Here is a 22,899-nt window from a genome sequence, read left to right on the forward strand (position 1 = left end):
GGTATTTATTTCATTTACGAATTAGGCTTCAGAAATTCTAATTATTGGTTACTCCAAAAGCGTAAGGTGAATAAGCAGGTCTGTCACAGTTCTTATTACATATACAGAAAGATTTCTGTACGACATTTGTTTTTAGGAAAGAGAATTTGAAGATCAAGGCCTCAGCACATCCATCTTAGGACTGAACTATGTATGCAATACTTCATTTATATATTGAGCAGTCTAGCAAGGTATGCTTCTTATAATAGTTACTATTTGTGGGAGGAAATCTAGCTTATTTAGATATCCTTCCTATACTTTGTTCCAATGTTTTTTTCACAACTTTTTAAATGTCTACCATAGTACAAAAACCCTTTTTCTTTATTTTAGATAATTCAATCTATGCAAAAAATACACAAAGAACAAACCAAACAGTCGTAAACTGACTTTTACGTTAGTAAAATCATCAAGGGTTTCATAATAGAAAGCTGTAGCTAAGCTCATAGTGAAGAAATAATGAAGAATCATAAGAAGTGAGCAATGTCTGTATTTAATAATTTAAATATTACAGAGGTTATTTTCATACTGTGGCCTAAGGTAATTCTAAAGTTCCAAGGGCATATATTGGCCCAACAGTAAGTTATCTTAATGAGTACACATCAAATCTTGACCACAGGATGTGGTACCATGAGTGTTGCTGAAATCCCCAGTGCTAGAGCCTGAATGTGCCCCATCCCCCCGCCTTCAAATGTTGAAAACTAGTCCCCAAGTATGAGGGTATTTATGGGTAGAGACATTGAAAGGAAATTATGTCAGGACGGATGAGCCCTCATCAATGAAATTCTGCCCCTATAAAAGAGACCCAAGAGAAATCCCCGCTTCCTTCTGCCAAGTACAGACACAGTAAAATGATGTCCATCTATGAATCAGAAAGTGAATCCTCACCAGCCAGTGAATCGCCTGGCACTGGTGGAGTTCCACCTTTCAGAACTGTGAGAAATAAATCTCTGTTGTTGATAAACCATCCAATCTGTGGCATATTTGTGACAGTATCCTGAGTGAAATAAGGCATCCAGACAGTCTGCACAGCGTTCTACAGATCTCCGAAGATATCTTTCCTGCTCACGAGTCTCAGTGAGCATCTTGGTAGAAAGTGCTTTTGCCGCTCCCATTATAATTCATGCAATACCCACCTGTGCTAATAAGAGGCTCTGTGGTAGGTATTTTGGGAAACCTAAGATGATAGTCACTGCTCTCAAGGAACTTAAAATGATGGTGAGCACACATATGAGTAAGTGTGTGTGTGTGTGTGTGTGTGTGTGTGTGTGTGTGTGCTGGAGGAGGGCCAGGAGAGGTGCAAAGCAAAGAGCAATAAGAAGAGACTTTCTTTCTTTTTTTTTTTTTTTTTTAATAACTGTAACATAGCGGGTGAAGAACGTTTCTGACTGGTCAATTACTTCTCTAAGCCCCTTTTATTTACATTGTGGTCATCTCTTAAAAATATTACTTTGCTGCTATATTTAGTATATTTCCTTCTTTCATCAGCCCATGATGTTTATTGGTATTTAGATTTTTTTTCATTATTAAGAGAGAAAAGTACAAAAGTGAAGTTGGGAAGGGACAATTCCTTGTATGTAGAAGAGTTTGCTCAACGCAAATATCATATGTAGTCTCGTACTAAGAGTGGAGCATAGATTTTAACAGACTGAATGCCTGAGTAGTTTAGAAAAAAAACTTGGACAAAGCAGCTTTTCGAAACATATGAATCAATGGACTGAGAGCAATAACAATGCTCCATAAGCCTAGCAAAACAGACCTATTTTCTCTAGAGAGCTAATGTAAATATCACTTATTAAAATATTATTATACTAATAAAATATTTATTTTAAAATTATATTAACAAAAATGTGGGGGGGTGTATTAAAAAAAAGTTCCTAGGGAAGAGTACTGCTAGTCTATACCAACATATATCTGAGAAGGAAATTTTACATTGTACATTGATTTTTTTTTAGGAGAAACCAGAATTTCAAACTAAGAGAATTAAGCACAATCTACAACAGCATTTTTCACCTTACGATGTTTGTTCAAATACAATGCCATCCAATCAATATCAATGCATACGCATATGATTTCCAGGGTTTTTTCAGGGATAGAAGACTTTTTTCCTCATCTTTTACTTTGCAAGTCTTTACAGTGTCACCATGGGTCCGATAATGAGATGGTAAAGCATGTGAGAGAAAAGGCAAGAAAAAGAAAGAGAATCACAGGCTTGATTAAGTGTCGAACCATCTTTGATGCTACACAGATGAGAAGAGTGGACAATAGTCAGCATCCCTTCCTTCTCTGTGCAGATGAAACGAGCATTGGAGGTGAATTCAATGCCGGCCACTACCTTATCATCACTGTTAGTTCTCTTACGTTTATGACATCCATTTTCACTCTCAGGTGAATTTACACTAAGTGTGAAAAAGCCCATGGACAACAATCTGGAGAGAGTTAAAGTTATTTTAACAGACTTTAAAATATAATACCATGATTGTTCAAATCCTTTACCTGAATTTTTATCAGCTGGCTAAATTTATATTCTGTTCTTTTCTGACTCCTGTCACTACCCATCATGAAGTTGCCAGGAATAAAAAATGTTATTTCAAAATGAGGGAAAAAGAATTCCCTCCAAGTAATTCCATTGTAGAGAAAAATGAATAAGAGATAGAGAGACAACTCTACAAATGGACAGTAGACTATGGAGCAACAGACAACAGAACCAACAAATCTCTGAATTTGGGTTTGTGACTTAAATTGGCATTATTTTAGGAATTTTCATCTAATAAAATGTTATGGAGAACTCTATTGCATATTATGTCCAATTAGAACGCATTCTCCATTACTTAATAATTTTATTGCTGATAACTTAATCATGGGAATTTCTTTGGAGCCAAAGTCTCAAGGTGAAGAGATCTAGCATACTTGCATTATTTTTAAGTTACAGTACTCCAAAAACTATATGATTTGTACTTTGAAGAAAGAAATTTTAAGAATTATTTTTAAAAACTTTTCTTAGTTTCTTTCTTTGGAGGATTATTGTAACTATTGAACATGTTGTGACTTATTGAATATATATACACACGCATATATGCATACACACATTTATGTGTATATGGAATAGAATATGACAATAGACATAACTTTTTAGAACTTAAATATTAAGAAAAAGGAGAAACCAAAACACCACATATTTCCAATGCTTAATTTAATCCCATGACCTAAATAGGTTGGAATATTCCATATCTGGTTAAACATTTACCAAAGTGATACATCCTGTGTTTATTAAATTAATCAGGAGTTATAAAATTAATATAAGCGGAATTCATCCTCTTATAAAATACTTTAAAATATTATGATAATGCATAGTTTTCTGTTAGATGCATGCATGCATTTTCCATGGTTGTTGTTTTCTTTTCTTTCCTTCCTTTTCTTTTCTTTCTTTTTTTTTTTTTTTTACTATGTTGGCTTTTAGCTATTGAATCTTTTAAAATAAATTTATTTTAGAAAATAATTTTAGTGCCAAAAGTTACTTACTAGCATATGGATCAAACCTAAAAATCAAAACGAAGCTCATAGATGCATAAACAGATTGCCAAATAAGATGTCTAGATGGACACTAGTTTTAACTATTTTTTCTTTAAAAATATATTTTTAAATGTTTATCTTTTAGAAAGAGAGAGAGCACATGAGCAGGGGAGGGACAGAGAGGGAGGGAGTCAGAGAATTTGAAGCAGGCTCCAGGTTCTGAGCTGTCAGCCAGGACCCAACACAGGACTCGAATTCACTAACCTTGAGATCACACCTTGAGCCGAAGTCAGACGCTAAACTGACTGAGTCACCCTTGCCCTCGTTTTAACTCTTAGAAGAGCAATATTTAAAATAAATTCTTGATGCACTTGGGTCGGTTAAGCATTGGATTCTTGATTTGGGCTCAAATCATAATCACACAGTTCATGGGTTCGGGCCCTTATATCAAGCCCCACTTTGCCAGGCCCTATGTTGGACTGGGCCACACATTGAGCTCCTTTCTGTGGCCTGCTGGGGATGTGCTCTCTGTTCCTTCCCCACTCTCTCTTTCTCTCTCTTTCTCTCAAAAATAAATAAACTTTAAAATATAAAATTAAATGGTCTCTTTTCAACCAGGGTCTTTAAATAAATTCTTATCAATTTATCATGCCGCATAGGTAATACTGCTTTTAAACTTGAACAAGACAGCTTCTTTCCTACTCCCTTCCCCATGGAGGGTCTTCTTCTGACCTTTCCTTAACTGTCACCCAGGGATGTGTCTGCCAGGTGCCTGCATCCCTCCCCCACTCCTCCTTCCAGATCCTAGACCAGTTCCCAGCCCATGGTATCATTAGAACAGAAATTGGAAGTAAGTCTTTTTCAAACTTCTTGAGTAATTTGAAAGAGTAATTTGTGTGGTGAATTTTGTCATAGAAAAATAATGGGATTGTCCCTATAGGTGTTTTTGTTTCAATTTTCTAGAACTTTATTTTTCTTTTACTTTACAAAAGTATCAGTTGAAGAAGGGTAATAAAAACAAATCTTCTGTTTTACAGTTTGTTTGAGAAGTACCATTCTACAGCTCACTGGTACCTGGTACCCTGGATTTCCCTATCTGGAAATGCATGGGTCTTTTTTCAAGATATGTTACTCCCAGGGCCAGATTACAGGACCCATATGTGCACCCACTGGCTTAGTGGGCCTAGTGTTTTCAGCCAGGCATGGGCAGTTTGAATGCTTAGGCTGGGGAGTTCCCATGCCTGGTGAAGTATGGAGCTGAGGTTGGTAAGGGCGGGGGGCAGCTAAAGGCTGGGGCTAGGAATGCGTTCGCCGATGACTTCATGTCCCAGCAGGGAAAAATCACACAGTCCCAAAAAGTGTACTATCAAGGGTGGAGGATAGAATGTATTGTACTTAAGGGATATAGCTTGATTTATACCTTTTAATATTTAGACATTTGACATGTGAGTTGGCCTTTGCATTCTTACACTGGGCCCTGCACATGCCCAAATGGGTGGTCCCAAAGTTGGGACAGCTAACTTCCTTGAGAAATATGCTTCAGGGTATCCGCTTCTCTGGTGGATACATATCCAGTAAGTTCTATTTTTACAGAGTCTTAGAGTTCAAGGGAGCTTCTGGTCTAATTCCAACTCTGTAAAATCTCTGTTAGCTAGTCAGCCAACTTTTATTTGAACACCTCCAGGAGCTGGGTGCGACTGTTATACTTTCAGAGAAGTGTAATTTTGTTTCCGAGGGAAAAAAGCAAGTTTGAGAAACACTTTTTGTTTACAGACAGAGCAATACAGAAGAAAAATGGGAATCACATAAATTTTTCAAAATTAATATAATTTTTCTCAAACTGAGGGAAATATAACAATAAAGTAGGACTACTATACAGAAAAGGGACTATATGACAATAGGAATGTAAGAAGAGGAAACAGTGCTAACCTTTTCTTCTTTTTCTTACCAGCAATGGAAGGAAATTCATCTTAGTGTATAATAAACAGCTATCTGCACTGGACTATTTACTTGGATTATAAAGGCATTTCCTTTTGACACATTTGTTCTCTACAGGGCCTTTTGTTGTCCAGCTAACTGTGGGATTACCTTCTTCAAAAATCCACTTGTAAGCCAATTTTTTTTCACTTATATATTCTAGGCTTTGCACCTCATCTGATATTTGATTCAGACTTTTAAAATTCATTTTAAAATATCCCCACCCCTGTCTTCCAATGTAAAAGGAAATAAGGGCATCATGCACACTTGACAAGGAAAATTCTGACATGGAGAGCAAAGCCACTAACCGAATTTTAGAAGGTTGGTGTTTGGGTTTCATTTTGGTTTTGTTTTGTTTTGTTTTGTTTGAGGTCATTGAGGTCAAATCAGAGACGGTTCAAAATTCTCTAAAAAGTAGGTTTGCAGAAAATTAAGGAGTTAAGGAGTGTGTAGAGATGGAACAGGCATGTTCACACGTCAGCTATTACGGAGGGGGTCAGGAGACAAAGGTGTAACCCTCGCCCCTCCCCCCACCTAGAACAGGGTTCCAGATTTATACAGAAGTTCTCTTGATTAAAGAGGACTTCATTTTTAAGAATCTTTATTTGTTTTTGAGCGAGAGAGAGAGAGACAGAATGAGAGCAGTGGAAGGGCAGAGAGAGAGGGAGACATAGAATCTGAAGCAGGCTCCAGGCTCTGAGATGTCAGCACAGAGCCTGACATGGGGCCTGAACTCAAGAACTGTGAGATCATGACCTGAGCCAAAGTCAGTCACTTAATTGACTGAGCCACCTAGGCGCCCCAAGAAGAGTTTGCTTTTTAAAGATCATTTATGAGTATATTTAAAAAAAAGAGGTGTGTGTGTGTGTTTTGTTTTCCTATTGGTATGTAAACATGTGTAGTAAAGTTATTGCCCTATTTCTTTTGATTCTGTTAAAATATTAGATATATAACATTATAAGAAGGTCTGGATCTGAATAGTGTGTGTGGGTGTGGGTGTGCTTGTGCATGCATGCATGCACACTACTCTAGCAGTCTTAGGGTTATTTAAACATAGTGTATTTTTTTCTCTTTCCTGGCTGTCCCACACGAGGGGACCAATTTAGATCTATTGATTCAACATTCTAAAAGGTAATGCTCACAGAATGAAGCGTTAATTTTTATTCCCACTGGAGATGAAATACTCAGTGTGAACTTTGATTTGATGGTATAGGGAATTCCATTGGGTGAGAAAGCCTGAGCTGAAAATCAACAGTTATAAAAAGAATTCTGAGAGAAAGTGTATCCTATTCTTTTGAGGTTCACAATAGAGAAAATATAGTGCCCCCAAAACATTTTTCATGCCACTATCAGAATTGGTGTGAATAGCCCAAGGATTGGGCAATAAGTTCCCAACATTTCATTTTTTTCAATATATGATCATAGTTTTAGTCTTTAATGCTTATTTTTTCATTCCATTTTTAAATTCAGTAGTGGGAAGGATATTTTCCAAAATAAGGTCTAATCAACTACTTCTGCATTTTCACTAGAAGCTTCCATTTGTTACATGTCACTGGCAATGAATTCTAAAAAAATTCTGTTTAGATCAAGTACCTTAAACCTCACTGAAGAAGAACTAATAAAAATAATACATGTAGGTTGATTATAATAACCAAGTTACTATGCTTCTTCTGTTCTAGCATTGGGAGGGACCAAAAGAGGGTAAAATGTAATAAAGACCTGATAGGCAAAGTCAAGAATGAAACACTGAGTACTTACACTTGGAGCACTGTCCTCGGGTCTCCAACTTCGCCCCCGTCACCAATTGTCAGGGTATCATAGCCAATCTCCAGATCGAATTCTTCAAAATTTATCTGTATAACCTAGCAATAAACAGAAATAAGCCTTTCAACTGTGTCATACTATTTAATAAAAACAAAAAGAAATCAATGGCAAAAGGGCATTTGAAATGCATATGAGACATTATATTTATCTATAAAAATTTAGTATCTTGGCAACTAATCATGTCAGACTCTTCCTAAAGTTCAATCATTACAATTTTCATGATTTTTATTTGCCGTATTGTACCTTCTGGAATAATTTTTCAATGAAATGGCATGGCTTCTGTTTATAGAACATTCCTATTTGAAGCATGATTAATGCAAATCTACTTTGAGAAGCCTTTATAAAAAGTACATGTAGGTGGAGAGTCATTTTCCATACATTTGCATATATTTTTATAAAGCTAACGAAAAAACACAGAGTGTGCTATTTCCATTAAATAGTAAAGCTTTAAAATGTGAGAGCTAAATTTGAATCTAGATCACCAGATTTTAAAGGTATCAGATTTATTTTTGTGTATCCTTTGGTAACAGAATCCCTCAAATATATTATGACATTCTAACAAAACTAGAAACAAATTATACCACAAGTAATTTAGTATTATTTCTAACTAAAATATACTCACGCATTCATATATTACTTATGAATTTTACCATATAAAATTCATATTTAATAAAACTGTAATTCTTAAATTAGGAACCTAATATAATATTAAATACTAACTATTAAAAATAAGTGCAGGAAGAAATTACATAAACACTGTTCTGTACACAATCATGCCTTGAGCAAGAAATAATTAATAATAAAGTATTATTCATTACCAGCTTAAAAAAATAATGCCCGAGGTCACCAGTTTTACTAAAGAATAAGTGAAAAAGGCATCTCTCTAATAATTTTCATAGCTATGTTACTTGGCATCATAAAAAGAAATTCTAAAAAATAAAAGATTTTATATTCTGGCTTTTTTAAGCTTTAAACACAAAAAAGTATTTTTGATTAGGCCTGTCTCTTGATATTTTTAATGATTTTATATCTTGGTCAAATTTAAATATAGAATATGTAAAGACATTGAATTTTTTATTTTATACGGATGTTGCTAAAAAATGTTTTCCTGTTGTACTCTGAGTTACATATAAATATTCTCACTTAATAATTGCCTGTCAATAGAGATTTAGGTTGCTTTTCATTTTTTGCTATTATAAGCAACATGGTTATAAACATTATAAAACAATTTCTATTGTTTCAAATAGGTTCAAAAATCTATCTCTAGGTAATATGCTTGTAAGTGTAATTCCTGGATAATAATAAAGCAAAAATTCAATTTCATAATACTGTACCATAAGGTTTTTCAAAGCCATTTTACCAATTTAAACGCTCCCAATTCATATACATCAAGTTTCATTATTTCTATCAATCTAGAGAATTTAAAAGTGATCTTTTGTGTTTTCTTCACTAGCAATTAAATGATATATTTTAATATATTTATCATCTATGTTTCCTTTTCTGTGACATGACTCTTTGTATTTTGGCTATTTTCACTTGAACTGCTTGTTACTGATTGCAGTACTTCCTTACGTCACTGATTCCTAACATGTTTCATTTATAGCAGACACAGAAAAGAATAATATTTAGAGACCCTGAAGTGAGCAGATGAGGTTGCTTGCAATGGATGTTTTTTACCTAGGCCCTGCCCTGTCTCACAGAGACCTAAGTTCAATGTCTTCCTTCTGTGATTTATTCACGAGAGTCTGACTCACTAGTTGACAACATCAGCTTCATATATACTGGATACTAATCTATTACATGCTATGTGCGTTGTGATATCTTCTTCAAGTTCATAGCTTGCTTTTTTACTTTCTTTGTTAAATCTTTTGATAAGAAGAAATTACTAATTCTACCAAAGTAGGACTTTTAACAGATACCATATGTTTTCATTCATATGTGGATCAGGAGAAACTTAACAGAAGACCATGGGGGAGGGGAAGGGCAAAAAATAGTTACAGAGAAGGAGGGAGGCAAACCATAAGAGACTCTTAATTAATGAGAACAAACTGAGGGTTGATGGGGGGTGGGGGAGAGGGGAAAATGGGTGATAGGCACGGAGGAGGGCACTTGTTGGGATGAGCACTGTGTGTTATATGGAAATCAACTTGACAATAAACTATATTTTTTAAAAAGTAGGATGTTTAATCTATTATTTTATAAGTAACATTTTTGCATTGCCTACAATCTAAGGTCATAAAGATATTTTCTTCAAATCTTTATTTTGGGAGAATTAACTTTTATAAAAAGCATGAAGTAGGTACATATACAATAGTAATAGCACAAGATTCCTTTCATTTTTTAACTCTAATAGGAAAAACCATTGTCTCAATAATTTTAATTGAATAAATAGACCTCTTTTCCCCTGTGGTCTGCATGGCAGAGTCTGACATATATCAAGAGTCTAGATATGAGGATATTGGTTTGAGAGCTCTAGATTCTATTCTTTTGGTCAGATTGTGTGTCCCTGAACCAACATAAATTGGCTTAACTGTTATTGATATAAAATAACACTCTATCTAATGAGTCAGACACTCTATTTTTCTATACACATTTTGAAAACTTTTTTGTTATTTTATATATAGAAATATCCTAAATATTTGCTCTGTTTACGGAAATGAAATTTATTTTTGCTTACTGAGCTCATGTTTGGGCAACTTGATAAGACTTTCTTATATTCCCTATTATTTATTATTTCTAAATTATTTTCATGTCTTCTGTAAGCAACAATTTTGATTCTTGTTTATTCTTTGTTTCTTTTTTAAAATAATAGTTTATTGTCAAATTAATTTCCATATAACACTCAGTGCTTCTCCCCATAAGTGCCCCCCTCCATGACCATCAACCCCTTCCCCCCCTCCCCATCCCCCTTTAGCCCTCGGTTCATTTTCAGCATTCAAGAGTCTCTCATGATTTGTGTCCGTCTCTCTCCCCAACTCTCTTTCCCCTTTCTCCTCTGTATGGTCCTCTGTTGGGTTTCTCCTGTTAGACCTATGAGTGCAAACATATGGTATCTGTCCTTCTCCGCCTGACTTTTTTGCTTAGCATGACACCCTCAAGGTCCATCCACTTTCCTACAAATGGCTATATTTCATTCTTTTTCATTGCCATGTAATACTCCATTTTGTGTGTGTGTGTGTGTGTGTGTGTGTGTGTGTGTGTGTGTGTGTGTGTGTATGCCACATCTTCTTGACCCATTCATCAGGTGATGGACATTTAGGCTCTTTCCATGATTTGGCTATTGTAGAAAGTGCCGCTATGAATATTGGGGTACATGTGCTCCTATGCGTCAGCACTTCTGTATCCCTTGGATAAATCCCTAGCAGTGCTATTGCTGGGTCATAAGGGAGTTCTATAAATAGTTTTTTGAGGAACCTCCACACTGTTTTCCAGAGTGGATGCAACAGTTTACATTTCCACCAACAGTGTAGGAGGGTGTCCGTTTCTCCACACCCTCACCAGCATCTGTAGTCTCTTGATTTGCTCATTTTAGCCACTCTGCCTGGTGTGAGGTGGTATCTCAGTGTGGTTTTGATTTGTATTTCCCCAATGATGAGTGATGCTGAGCATCATTTCATGTGCCTGTTGGCCATCTGGATGTCCTCTTTGGAGAAGTGTCTGTTCATGTCTTCTGCCCATTTCTTCACTGGATAATTCATATTTTTGGGTGTGGAGTTTGGTGAGTTCCTTTTAGATTTTGGAACTTCTAACCCAGGACAGAGAGAAAAACTCTCACTCCATATATAACCACTGGGCAGCATGAATCCCCTGGTGGCACCAAAAAAAAAAACCAGCCCCCACTGTACGCGATCCTGGCAGAGGGTTGGCGGAGGCAGCAACCATTTTTTAAGAGTACAATTTGGTGACATTATGTTCATAATATTGTGCAACCATTACCACTGTTTGTTTCCAAAAAAATTTCATCACATCAAACCAAAACCCTATTACTATTAAGCAATAACTCCCCGTTTTCCCTTTTCCCCAGCGCATGGTAATTTCTAACATACTTTCTGTCTCTAAAAATTTGCCTATTAGAAGTATTTTTTGTAAGTATAATTACACAATAGCTGTCTTTCTGTATCTGGTTTATTTCACTTAGCATAAGGTCGTTGACATTCTTCCATATTATAGCAAATTTGTTCCTTATTTATGGCTGAATAATATTCCATTGTATTTATATAGCTTATTTTTATTTTAACCATTACTCTGTTAGTTGACACTTGGGATATGTCTATCTTTTGCCTATTGTGAATACTGCTGCTATGAAGATTGGTACACAAGTAAATGCTTCAGTCTTTGTTTTCAATTAGTGGGGTATATATCTGAGAGTGGAATTCTGGGTCATATATTAATTTTATGTTTAATTTTTTGAGGAACTGCCAAACTGTTTTCTAGAGTCACCACATCATTTTAAAGTACCACCAGCAACACACAAGGGTTCCAAATTTTCCACATTCTCACTAGTTGTTATTTTTTGTTTTGATTATAGTCATCCTAGTAGGTGTGAAGTGGCATCTACTTGTGGTTTGGTTCCATTTATATAATAATTAACAATGTTCAATATCTTTTCATGTATTTATTGGCCATTGTATATCTTCTTTGGGAAACTGGCTATTCAAGTTTTTTACCTATTTTTAATTAGGTTGTTTTATTGTTGCTAAGTTGTAAAACCTCTTTATATATATTCAATATTAGATTCTTAACAGATATGATTTACAAATAATTTCTCCCATTGTGTGGGTGTCTTTTGACTCTAATGATAGTGTCCTTTGATGCTCAAAAGTTTTTAATGTAACTAAATACAATTTATCTTTGGTTGTTTTGTTGATTATGCTTTTGGTGTCATATTTAAGAAACCTTTGTCAAATCTATTTGGAAAATATTCCTATATACTTCCTTCTAAAAATTTATAGTTTAAGCCTTTAAACAGAGGTCTTTGATCTATTTTGAGTTAATTTTTCTACATTGTACAAGATCCAATTTCAGTAATTTGTATGTGGCTATCCAATGTTTCTAGCACCATTTGTTAAAGCAATAATTCTTTCCTCATTGGATGGTCTTGGTACCTATATAAATTAATTGATCATAGATGTGGGGACTTGTTTCTGAGTTCTTTAGCTTTTATTTTTCTGGGAATATCTTGAGTTCACCAATGCATGTTTTCATGCATTCTTCAAGGAAAGTTTTGACAGTTACAATATTCTTGCTTGACCCCTATTTCTATCACCCTGTGAATATGTCCTTCTACTGCTTTCTGGATTACATGTCTTTTTCTTATTTAAAATCAGCTGGTAATATATTTAGGATTTCTTGCACATGACCAGTGACATCTTTCCTAATGCTTTCAAGACTCTCTTTGTCTACACCTTGCAGCAATTGGACTATGATGTGTCCAGGTAGGGAACTCTTGGAGTTTATTGAACCTTTTGAATGTGTTGATTTATGTATTTCTCAAATTTGGAAAAGTTTTGACCATGATTGCTTGATATATCCCTTGTGCACTTTCTCTGTCTTCTCCTTCTAGGACTCTTTAATACATTTGTTGGCCCACTTGTTCATATCCTATAGGTTTCTTATGTCCTTTCATTTTGTTTTCATGCATCTTTTTTTAATTTTTCTCCCTTTTATTCTTCAGGCTTGATAATTTCAATTGTCTATATTCAAGTTTACTAATTCTGTCTTCTGCCTAATCAAATCTACTATTGAACTTCTCTAGTCTTTTAGTTCAGTTATTTTCAAGACTCAGTATTTTTATTTGAATTATTTTTATAATGTACATCTCCTTAATGATATTCTCATTTGATTCCTATATTATCTTGTGGTTCCTTTTAATTCTTTGTCCATGCTCTCTGAGAATAATTAATATAGTTATTAGAAAATCTTTGTTTAATACATTCAGTGATGAAAGTTCTGTAGAGATAGTTTCTGTCAATTTCTTTTGTTCCTTTGGTCATACTTTCCTGTGGATTTGTTGCATATGCTTTGTGATTATTTTGTTGTTGCTGAAAACTGGATATTTGAGTATTATGATGCAGTAATTCTGGAACTCAGAAACTCTCCCTTCTCCAGGATTTGCTGTTCTTTATTGTTCAAAGCTTAACTTGTATTCATAAATATTTTGCCTGGACTTTTTAAAAAAAAACAAGTGGCTTAAAATATAATAGTTTTAGTATTTGGGAAATGTTATAACAAAATACCATAAACTGGATAGCTTATAAACAACAAAAATTTATTCTCACAGTTCCTGATGCTGCAAGTCTATGATCAAAATGCTGGCTGATTCAGCATCTGGTGAAAGCAAGAGTCCTCACACATGGGAATTTTTTTCTTTTTTTTTTTTTTCCTGTAACCTGGTAAAACAGAAGGTCTTGAGAGCTGTAACTCCTCTTTTATTATACAAGCACCAATCCCATCATAATGGCTCCATTCTGCAGACCTAAGCACTTCCCAAAGCCCACCTCCTAGTATCATTATATTGGGCATTAAGATTTTAACACATGAATTCAGAAACAATGTTCAGACCATAGCAACTTCTCCTCCTGTCTTTGAAGCTGGGCTCAGTGCTGGGACAGTTCTTTAGTACTTAGCCAGACCATTTATAGTTCTGCTTTAACCTTCACTTGCTGCTTAACACTTAGCCAATCAATTAGCCAGTGGTGAAAGCAGGAGGTCTTTTCTGAACATGTGCCTTGTCCTGCACATGCATGTACTTTTCTAAGTTCTGCCATGTACTGGAGGGTTTTCAAATGTCCTCATTTCCCTCAAAAAACGCTGTTCGTTATTTCTAGTGACTCATTCATAGTAGCTTGCTTCTCTGTGTATTTGGTTATATTTAATAGTAAAACCATATTTATTTGAGTTTAAGCTTTGAGAATCCTGAGACCCTAAATTGGACATAACTTTATTCATTTTATGCTAATTGGATCCAAGAGTTACTACCAAGCTGGTGTCATTTTTATATCCTCTGAGGGTTTTAACTAAATGCTAAATTTCAAGTTTAAGTTCTTTACCTATTAATCCAGGGAGGCTGGCTAGTCCCCAGATTTGGTCTTCTCATTCCAGAGACTTATTGCCATCTGATCCAAGGAAAACCAAGCTTTCTTCTCATTTTATCTATTTTCGTTCCAGCTCACGTTCTTTTCATTATGTCATTATGTGTTTACATATTTATATTTATAAAGTTTATATTGATATATATTTATATATTTTATATTTATAGGCATATGTGCGTGTGTGTATATATATATACATATATATATATAATGTTTGCTTTCTTTGCAAACCAGAAATGCACTGAAAAATGGTTTCCTTGTTTTTCAGTGGGAGGACCTCTCAGAGTACCTCATCTGTCATCCTATCAAAAGAAGAAATCCCATGATCCACTTTACCCCAAAACCATTTCACAACACACTTCAAATTAGGAAATGCCTCCTTTTTATCGCTTTAAAAACCTAATTGGCTACTAGAGACAAATTAGGTATCTAATAAATGACTGATTGTTTGATTGTTAATTATATGCCAAACCCTTGATAGTCATTATTGTATAATCATGTGCTAAAGGATTTGGACACCCATTTAATGGTAGATTTTATTTTGCCTGAATTGAAACTGAGATTCATGGATGTATATATGTAACAATGAAAACCCTACTTCATTTTAAATTAAGTGATGAACTAATTACTAACTAGTCCATATACTTTCAGATAAGCACTTAACCACTGAGCTGTCACTTGAAATTTTAGACACTTGTAATTCTTGAATAGTTTCAATGACACTCAATCACTAAGAAGCTGGAATGGTCTGAATTTATAAATGCATTTTATAAAATTTATAAATGAATTTATAAAATGCATTTAGAATAGTCCTTTTGAAGTAAAATTTATACAGGCAAAATTAGTTTTTTTTACTGTATAAATAACTATAAAAAACTAGATACATTAACATGAATAAAAATTATAGTAAAACTCAAAAAATACATTGAAACATTTCCAAAAGAAAAAAATTAGAAAGTATAAAAATAATTTGGAAAAAACAACAAGAATATACAAGAATTACACAAGAATATAATAAGTAACATCAGGATTCTGATGTAATATTTTCTTTTTATTGTCCTTTAATATGGAGTTGACAAATAGCCATTTATTATCCCTTTATTTTTGTTTAATGTGGAAATGAAATGAAAAGTTAGTAAAAAATCAACAAATACCCATCAGTGTAACATGAATGTACTCTTTACATGTTTAGTTGGTAGTAGGGAAATTGAAAGAATACCATGCAAATTTTTAGAGAAAGAAATTTCATACATTTGGCTCTCTTATTTGTTCCTAATTACTTGTGGGTTGGAAATAACACTGCATTTAACTCATAGGACTGATAAAAAAAAAGGTGTGATAGTAAAATATGTCCCGAAACCATAGAAATTATCTATAATTGTCTTGATTTATTTTAACCAAATAAACCACTCTCTTGACTTCCATTTGTAGTGATTCCAAATGGATTACAAAGTGCTGCTTAGTGAGAGTTATGTTAAAAACATTTAAGCTACTCATGTAGCTGATTAAGAATAGTCTCATGTATTTTAACTTTGCTTTCCAGAAGTGAGAAATCTGTAAATAGCATTAAATATTAAATACCTAGTAGATCTATTTCCTATAAGGCTTAAGATATGGGTTTTAATAAGATACTTTGACAGAAATGGTATATAACTTATGTCTCATAATTTTTATTCTCTTTATCATTCACAGAGGTTTAAAACCATGACTTCACTATTACATGTCATAAGGTCATGTGGAATTCCCACTAACTTATATGCTTTATATCTGTTACTTATGAAATTTAAAAAGTAGCAAATATTTGTATTGTGTGAGTCATTAGGCTCACTACCACATATGTATTGCTGTATTTTAATCCTAAAAGTTTGTGTAGTGTATATCTGCACATTAGTTTGGCCATTCAGCACCCTAATATCTACCTCGTGTTCAAAGAATTAGGAATCTTGGTAGGAGGAACAACACAGTTCCCAATAGAATTAGATATTATATTCTCTGTCACTAATTGCATTTAGAGTACAGGTATGAGATCTCAGCTTTCCCAGCTCTTCTGGCAGAGAGGGTGGCAGAGAGGGTGGCTAAATCAACAGAACCACAATAGTGGTTGTAATAAAAAATGACACCGAAGTTCAAGAGCAGTAGCAACCAATAGAAAAATATCCTCCCAAAAGTCAGAAGCAGTTTGGCCTAATGCCGCATCCATGCGTTTAAACATTACAGTATTCTTCATTTGCATAGGGAAATTCTACAATTTAGATACTGTCTGTCTGCCAAATATCTGATATAATAATAACACAATTTGTAAATATGTTCTTTGATGTCAGGCATATAGCCTATGTCTTTTACAGTGATGCAAGAGAGGATAATTTCTGAAATCTAAGAACTAATAAATATTATGTCAATTCCTTGAAGAAAGAATATAAAAAGCATAGATCAGTATAAGCTAGTTTATATTCCATGATAAAGTCTGGCATTGTCTTTGGATCAAAATAAAGCTGAAGGCTGGTGAAATTTCTCAATCTTTCTCTAGTTGCTGACCATTGTATAAAATATTTGTACCAATATAATCAGCCTAACATTCAAATGAATATTTGATGATGTTTAAATTATACAAATTCATGATGGTTTGATATTAATACCAAGCTGTACTCATTAGCAAGACAGGATAATACAGCGAAAGGCACAGACAATGCCTAGAGTTTAAATCTCATCTCTGTCAGAGAATGCTATATTATTTGGGGAAAGTCTCTGTATCTATAAAAGAGGTTCATAATTCATACTTCCTAAGCTGAAGTAAGCATTACATTAAACAAAGTTGATAATGGGGTGCAGAGTGACTCAGTTGGTTAAGTGCCAACTTCAGCTCACATCATGATCTCACAGTTTTTGGGTTTGAGACCTACATCAGGCTCTGTGTAGACAGCTCAGAGCCTGGAGACTGTTTCAGATTCTGTCTCTCTCTCTCTCTCTCTCTCTCTCTCTCTCTCTCTCTCTCTGCCCTTCCCTCACTCATGTTCTGTTTCTCTCTGTACCAATAATAAATAAACATAAAATTTTTTTTAAAGTTGGAAAAAAAAAACCCACTGTGCTTGATACAGAGTAGATCATAGATGGCAGTTATTAACTATGATAAGCTAATCATCATAAAAATAGATGTTGAAATCTGTTCATTATGGATCTTGAAAATGAAGTTCTTTTTTTGAAAACTCCACTATAATTGAAAGAGAAGAGTGCCTTCCCCAAACTCCATGCCACTAGAAATTTATCTTTCCTGGAAGTAGCTTTTTCTACATTGTTTGTTTCAGAATTATAATTACAATAATATTCTGATATTAATAAGGACTTTGGCTACCAGGTAAAGAAATCCAGAATGCATAATATATGCATAAGCATAAAATACACAAAGTTACATAATCAATTTGACAGTTAATTAAATCACCTCTTTTTTCATATACTTTCAGACTGTGGCAATCACAGTCCAATGAGGAGACAAGACATAAAGAAGATAAACCTTATCTTCTGTGTTTTGGGATATAGACACACAGGATCACATAGGAGCAGAGAGGAGAACCATCCAATCCAACTGGAAAGAAAAGTGCAAAGAGTTCCTCAAAGAAGAAATCCCCAGGCCGTGCAAAGTAAAGTAAAGATGAGAACTGGGTAAGAACTTTCTAGGGGAGAGGATGAAAAATGTCACAATGGGGAAAAAATACTCTTGTTTCTGTACTATCAACTGTAAAACAGGAAGTAATGAGAAAGAAAGCTAAAGATGCAGGTAGGGATCCCTTCATGTTGAGGACTTTGAACTTTATCTTAATGAGGAGCAGCAAATAATGAGTTTTGAGTAAAGAGCTGAGTAGGTGGTAATTGCTTTTCTTATGCTCACTTTGGCAGCAGAAACAATCTGAATTTGAAGAAGAGCAGGGCAGAGTTAAATCAAGACTTAAACTTGGATATAAAAGGAGGTGTTGAGAATAGACTCCATCTGGATTTCTTTACCCCAAATAAAAATAATTATAGTAATTTTTCCCTTTCCTTTTTATATATATATAAAAGCACTATTCGATGGGGTGCCTGGCTGGCTCAGTCGGAAAAGCATGCGACTCCTGATTTCCAGGTCATGAGTTTGAGCCCCATGTTGAGTACAGAGATTACTGAAAAAAGATAACAAACTTTAAAGAGAAAAAAAAAGTTCTATTGAAAAGCCACACAAAAATCTATGTTTCACAGGACTATCTAATCAAATTTTATTGGGTATAAAATTTAATTTTGACAAAGTAGAATATGCAGAGCATTTGTTTTAAAAATATGTATTTTAGAATAATCCTAAAATGTGGCTATTTTTGTGATACGTACTGTATGTGATAAGTATTATATGTGTATATGGAAAATTAACGTTCAATAACTAGTATTCACTTGAATTTTCTGATCATTGTGGAAAGGAAATATACAAAGGTAATTTTTTAAAGAGATAAACATCATAAAAGTTTTAAATATGATACATGCAAATCCAACGTGTATTCATTTCAAAGCAACTCATTTTAGAGGAAAGTATTAATCATTCATATTCTAAAAAGATTATACATTGTAGTATTATACTTGGATATTTTGTTATGGAAGATATATTCTAAGCCTCTGGACTAGACCATTCAAAAATGAGAAGTGCCAGCCTAGGGAATTCTTTAGTTCCCTCCACTTTGCTGCCAGCATCAGTTAGTAGTTTCGGTTTTTACAAGGACTCATATCTTAGGGACAGGCCTGGGGAGGGCGGAGTCTGGAGATGCAGGAAGATATTGATGGAATGATAAAAGCTTTGGCTTTGTTTTATTTTTTATGCCTTTTGTATCTCTACACTGTTCTTCCCCTTTAGGGGTTTGCTGGTATGTAACAATGACAGATTAAATATGGCATTACAAATGTTCCACCAAAGGGATAAAGCAACATAAAAATGAAAAAATGCATCAAATGTTAAATCTAAAACACAACAGGCAAAATTGTTGGTTCTTTTCTGTCATTCATTTATGCTGAGCTACTAGAGGATATAAATTTCATAGTGCATGTCAATTATCAACTTCAACTTAAGATTTTAAAGAAAATACTTGCAAATGTTACTTGTTTTAGGAGGATATTCATCAAGAATTTATGTATGTTAGGTTGTACATACAGAAAATTTTTTGAATATAAATATAAATGGGGCTCATTAAAATGACTTTTGCAAAAAGGACTATTTTGCTGATTTTGTCTATTATTAATAATCAGGCCAACTTGATCTAGAGTGTCTATCTTTCCATTTCTTTATATCTATTTTTACAGATGATATTTGACTTAAAGCTTTATTTAAAAATTATATTAGTTCAAAATTATTAAACATACAAACATGATTGTGAAAAATCAGATAGTATACACATATATATAATGAACCAAAGAGTGGATTTTAATTCTTGTCCTCAGTTTATTTTTATCATTTTTCATTATGATACCAATTCATTCATAGTCTTTGTTGATACCTTTTTATTTGATTTCTTGTAGTCATTGACTAATGGATATTTATCAGTTAATATCTATTGAAAATTTTGTTTACCTCCCAAATTATCTTCCCAAGAAAGCAATTTAGGTAGAAGTCCAAGAAGTTAGGGTACAATAGGAATGATTTGACACTGAATCCATTGCTTGACACAGCTATCCCAGGAGAAAGAATCCTGGTCCACTAATGAATATTCTTTGTGGGAAGAGGTTGGGATAGACGTGAGGAGAGGTAGTTACATTATTCTTTCCGATTTTGAAAACTGCACTTCAGTTAATAAGCCTCTATTTTAAATTGTGAACGTTGCAGTGACAATCAGATAATGTAAGTCTTCTACCTAAAATCTCTTAATTTACTTAATTCATTCTATAACTACTTAGAAACCATTCTTTACCACATTCTTTTCTCCGGCTGGTGATATAAACAAACTTTCTTCCCTTCTTTGGGGAAATACACAACAGATAGAAAAGTATCATACAATACAATGTCATATAAGATCTTCAAATACTCATAAGTAGTATGCTACAGAGTATGCTATAGAGAAAAATAAAGCATGGAGACAGAGAGTAATAGAAATGGTCAGTGACAGAGGAGGATAGAATGTGACATTTGAGAGGAATCTGAATGAAGTAAGAGAACAACTGGTTAGGTCATTCTTCTCATTATATTTCTGGATAGATCCCAGAATGCCCTGTGCGATGTAGGCTTTATTTAGCTCTGCAGCCTCTGGTCCTTCAATCATCCTCTTACCCACCATGCCACAGGACTGTCCTAACTCTAGGAGACAGCAGAGTCTCATGGACCTTAGCAAGCAGATTTTGTTTTATCTTATTTTATTATTTTGTTATTTTATTTATTTCTTAATGGTTTATTTATGAGAGAGAGAGGGAGAGAGCTCAGGGGACAGGCCAAAAGAGAGGGACAAAGGATCCAAAATGCGATCTGTGCTGACAGCAAAGAGCCTGATGCAGGATTTGATTTCATGAACCCTGAGCTCATGACCTGAGCTGAAGTAGATGCTTAACCAACTGAGCCACCACTGCGGGCAATTTTAACTCTGCCCCAGAAACTCTTTTTTGCATTGCTAATCTCTTGTCCTCTGATACTGGCTTAAAATCTCACCTGCTCTGAACAGCTTTCACTACTGATAAGTCTAAACAGAATCGCTTTCATTCTACTTAGAATGTTTCTTTCAAATTGTAACAATTTCTGTGTTTACTTTTTTATTTTCTGTTTAAATCCCTGGCTGGAAGCAAAAAAAAAAAAAAAAAAAGGCAGCAAATTACATTTTTTAAAAGTCTTGTAGACCAGCTTTCTAATCAATCAAAATGTAGACTTCCCTAAGCCAAGTTTAGAATTTATAATATTGGTGCTTATCTGATCACTCCATGTATGGTAGAGATCATCACAGACAGAGAGTTTAAAAAGAGGATATGGAAGAGGTCCCCATAGGAAAAAGAAAAATAATAAAACACAGCCACCACTGCCTCCCTTCTATTTTCGCCCCCGGTATTGTACAATGTGAGTGGTTATACAGTTAGGTCAGGAGGGGCCTGAAATTCAAGCAAGATACTGTAATACAGAGCAAAGACATTACACAGAATCCTACACTTCAATGATATGTGTATCCTATGTGACTCCGCATGTCGGAGGACAACCAGATCATCCAAGTGGCTCTCCTCCACATTGGTTAAACATTTCCAGAAGCTAACCAACCTCTAATGCTAAGAAGAGCCAGTATGGGATACACAGGAAAAATATCACACTCCTTTTCCGTCCTCACTACCCAGCTGCAGCTTCTGTTGAGGTGCTGGGCTGCTGGGGCAGGAAACCGTGTCCCAGAATGGTAACTGTGATTCTTGTAACTCGGGATGTCATTAAGATAACCTTCTCCTCTGCAGTAAAATCTCTCAGGAGGAGAAAGCAAAAGCTTGCTGCTCTCTCCAGTTCCTTTTTCAGTCCCTCTTGGCAGACTTCTATTCTGAATTCTTAGAAACATCTGCCGATGGCTTCTGATGACTAATAGCAGCAGGGAGTCTCCGCAAGGATATTCCAAGTTCTGAAATGTGTGAGAGCATGTGTTGTCTGCACAGCAGGAAGCTGAGCTCAAACCCTGGTGGTAGAGACATTATGCCTCAGCACACTGGGAGTCCAGAGGGGTGGGGCGGTGGTGGTGTGACTACTGTTTGCAGTAGTAGTAGTAGTAGGGATGTTACTATTCACATGTCATATATACTTTATTCCAGACTGTTCTAAGTGTATTGCATGTATTACCTCATAGTCCTTCCAAGGGCCCTGTGAGAAGGGCAGTATACTTTTTATTTTACTATCCAGGGAACTAAAATACTGAAAGTCAATGACTGTTAGTGGAAATATCAACTTCCCATATAAACAAACAAACAGTGCATTGCTTCAGTTTTCAAGCTAATTTGAAAATGTTAAATGTTAACATTCAATTTTTTTTAACATTATTTATTTTTGAGAGACAGATCATGAGCAGGGGAGGGGCAGAGAGAGAGGAACACACAGAATCGAAAGCAGGTTCCAGGCTCTGAGCTGCCAGCACAGAGCCTGACGTGGGACTCGAACCCACAGACTGTGAGAACATGACCTGAGCTGGAATCGGACGCTCAACTGACTGAGCCACCCAGGCGCCCCAACATTTAAATGTTAAAATGTTAAATGTTAAATGTTAAAATGAAGCTACCCCTAACTTTAGCAAAAATGCAATCTATAATACTGGCCATATAATTATGGAATTAACTAAAAGGCATGTGACAAAGAAATGAGTTATTAATATATTATTTTAGCAATAAGAGAAATATAATGCTTCATAGAATAAATATATAGCCTATTCAAAGAAGAGACATTTTATGTTCTGTTTCTTTTTACTTCTTCATGCCTTCATTTACAAAAATATACATCAGGAAAATGACG

General features: G+C 34.7%; 1 protein-coding gene across 3 annotated transcripts in view; it reads right to left on the minus strand.

Annotated features, from left to right (window-relative positions):
• The window catches only part of CSMD3 (CUB and Sushi multiple domains 3), a 1,185,533-nt gene that overhangs the window by 583,484 nt on the left and 579,150 nt on the right, over window positions 1–22,899 (minus strand). For all 3 annotated transcript variants that reach the window (XM_029923716.1, XM_029923715.1, XM_029923714.1), the window contains one exon: window positions 7,285–7,388. In XM_029923716.1, coding sequence (XP_029779576.1) covers window positions 7,285–7,388 — 104 coding nt within the window. The remainder of the gene's footprint in view (window positions 1–7,284; window positions 7,389–22,899) is intronic.

The sequence above is a fragment of the Suricata suricatta genome, chromosome 15 (assembly GCF_006229205.1).
Source record: "Suricata suricatta isolate VVHF042 chromosome 15, meerkat_22Aug2017_6uvM2_HiC, whole genome shotgun sequence".
Lineage (NCBI taxonomy): Eukaryota > Metazoa > Chordata > Mammalia > Carnivora > Herpestidae > Suricata > Suricata suricatta.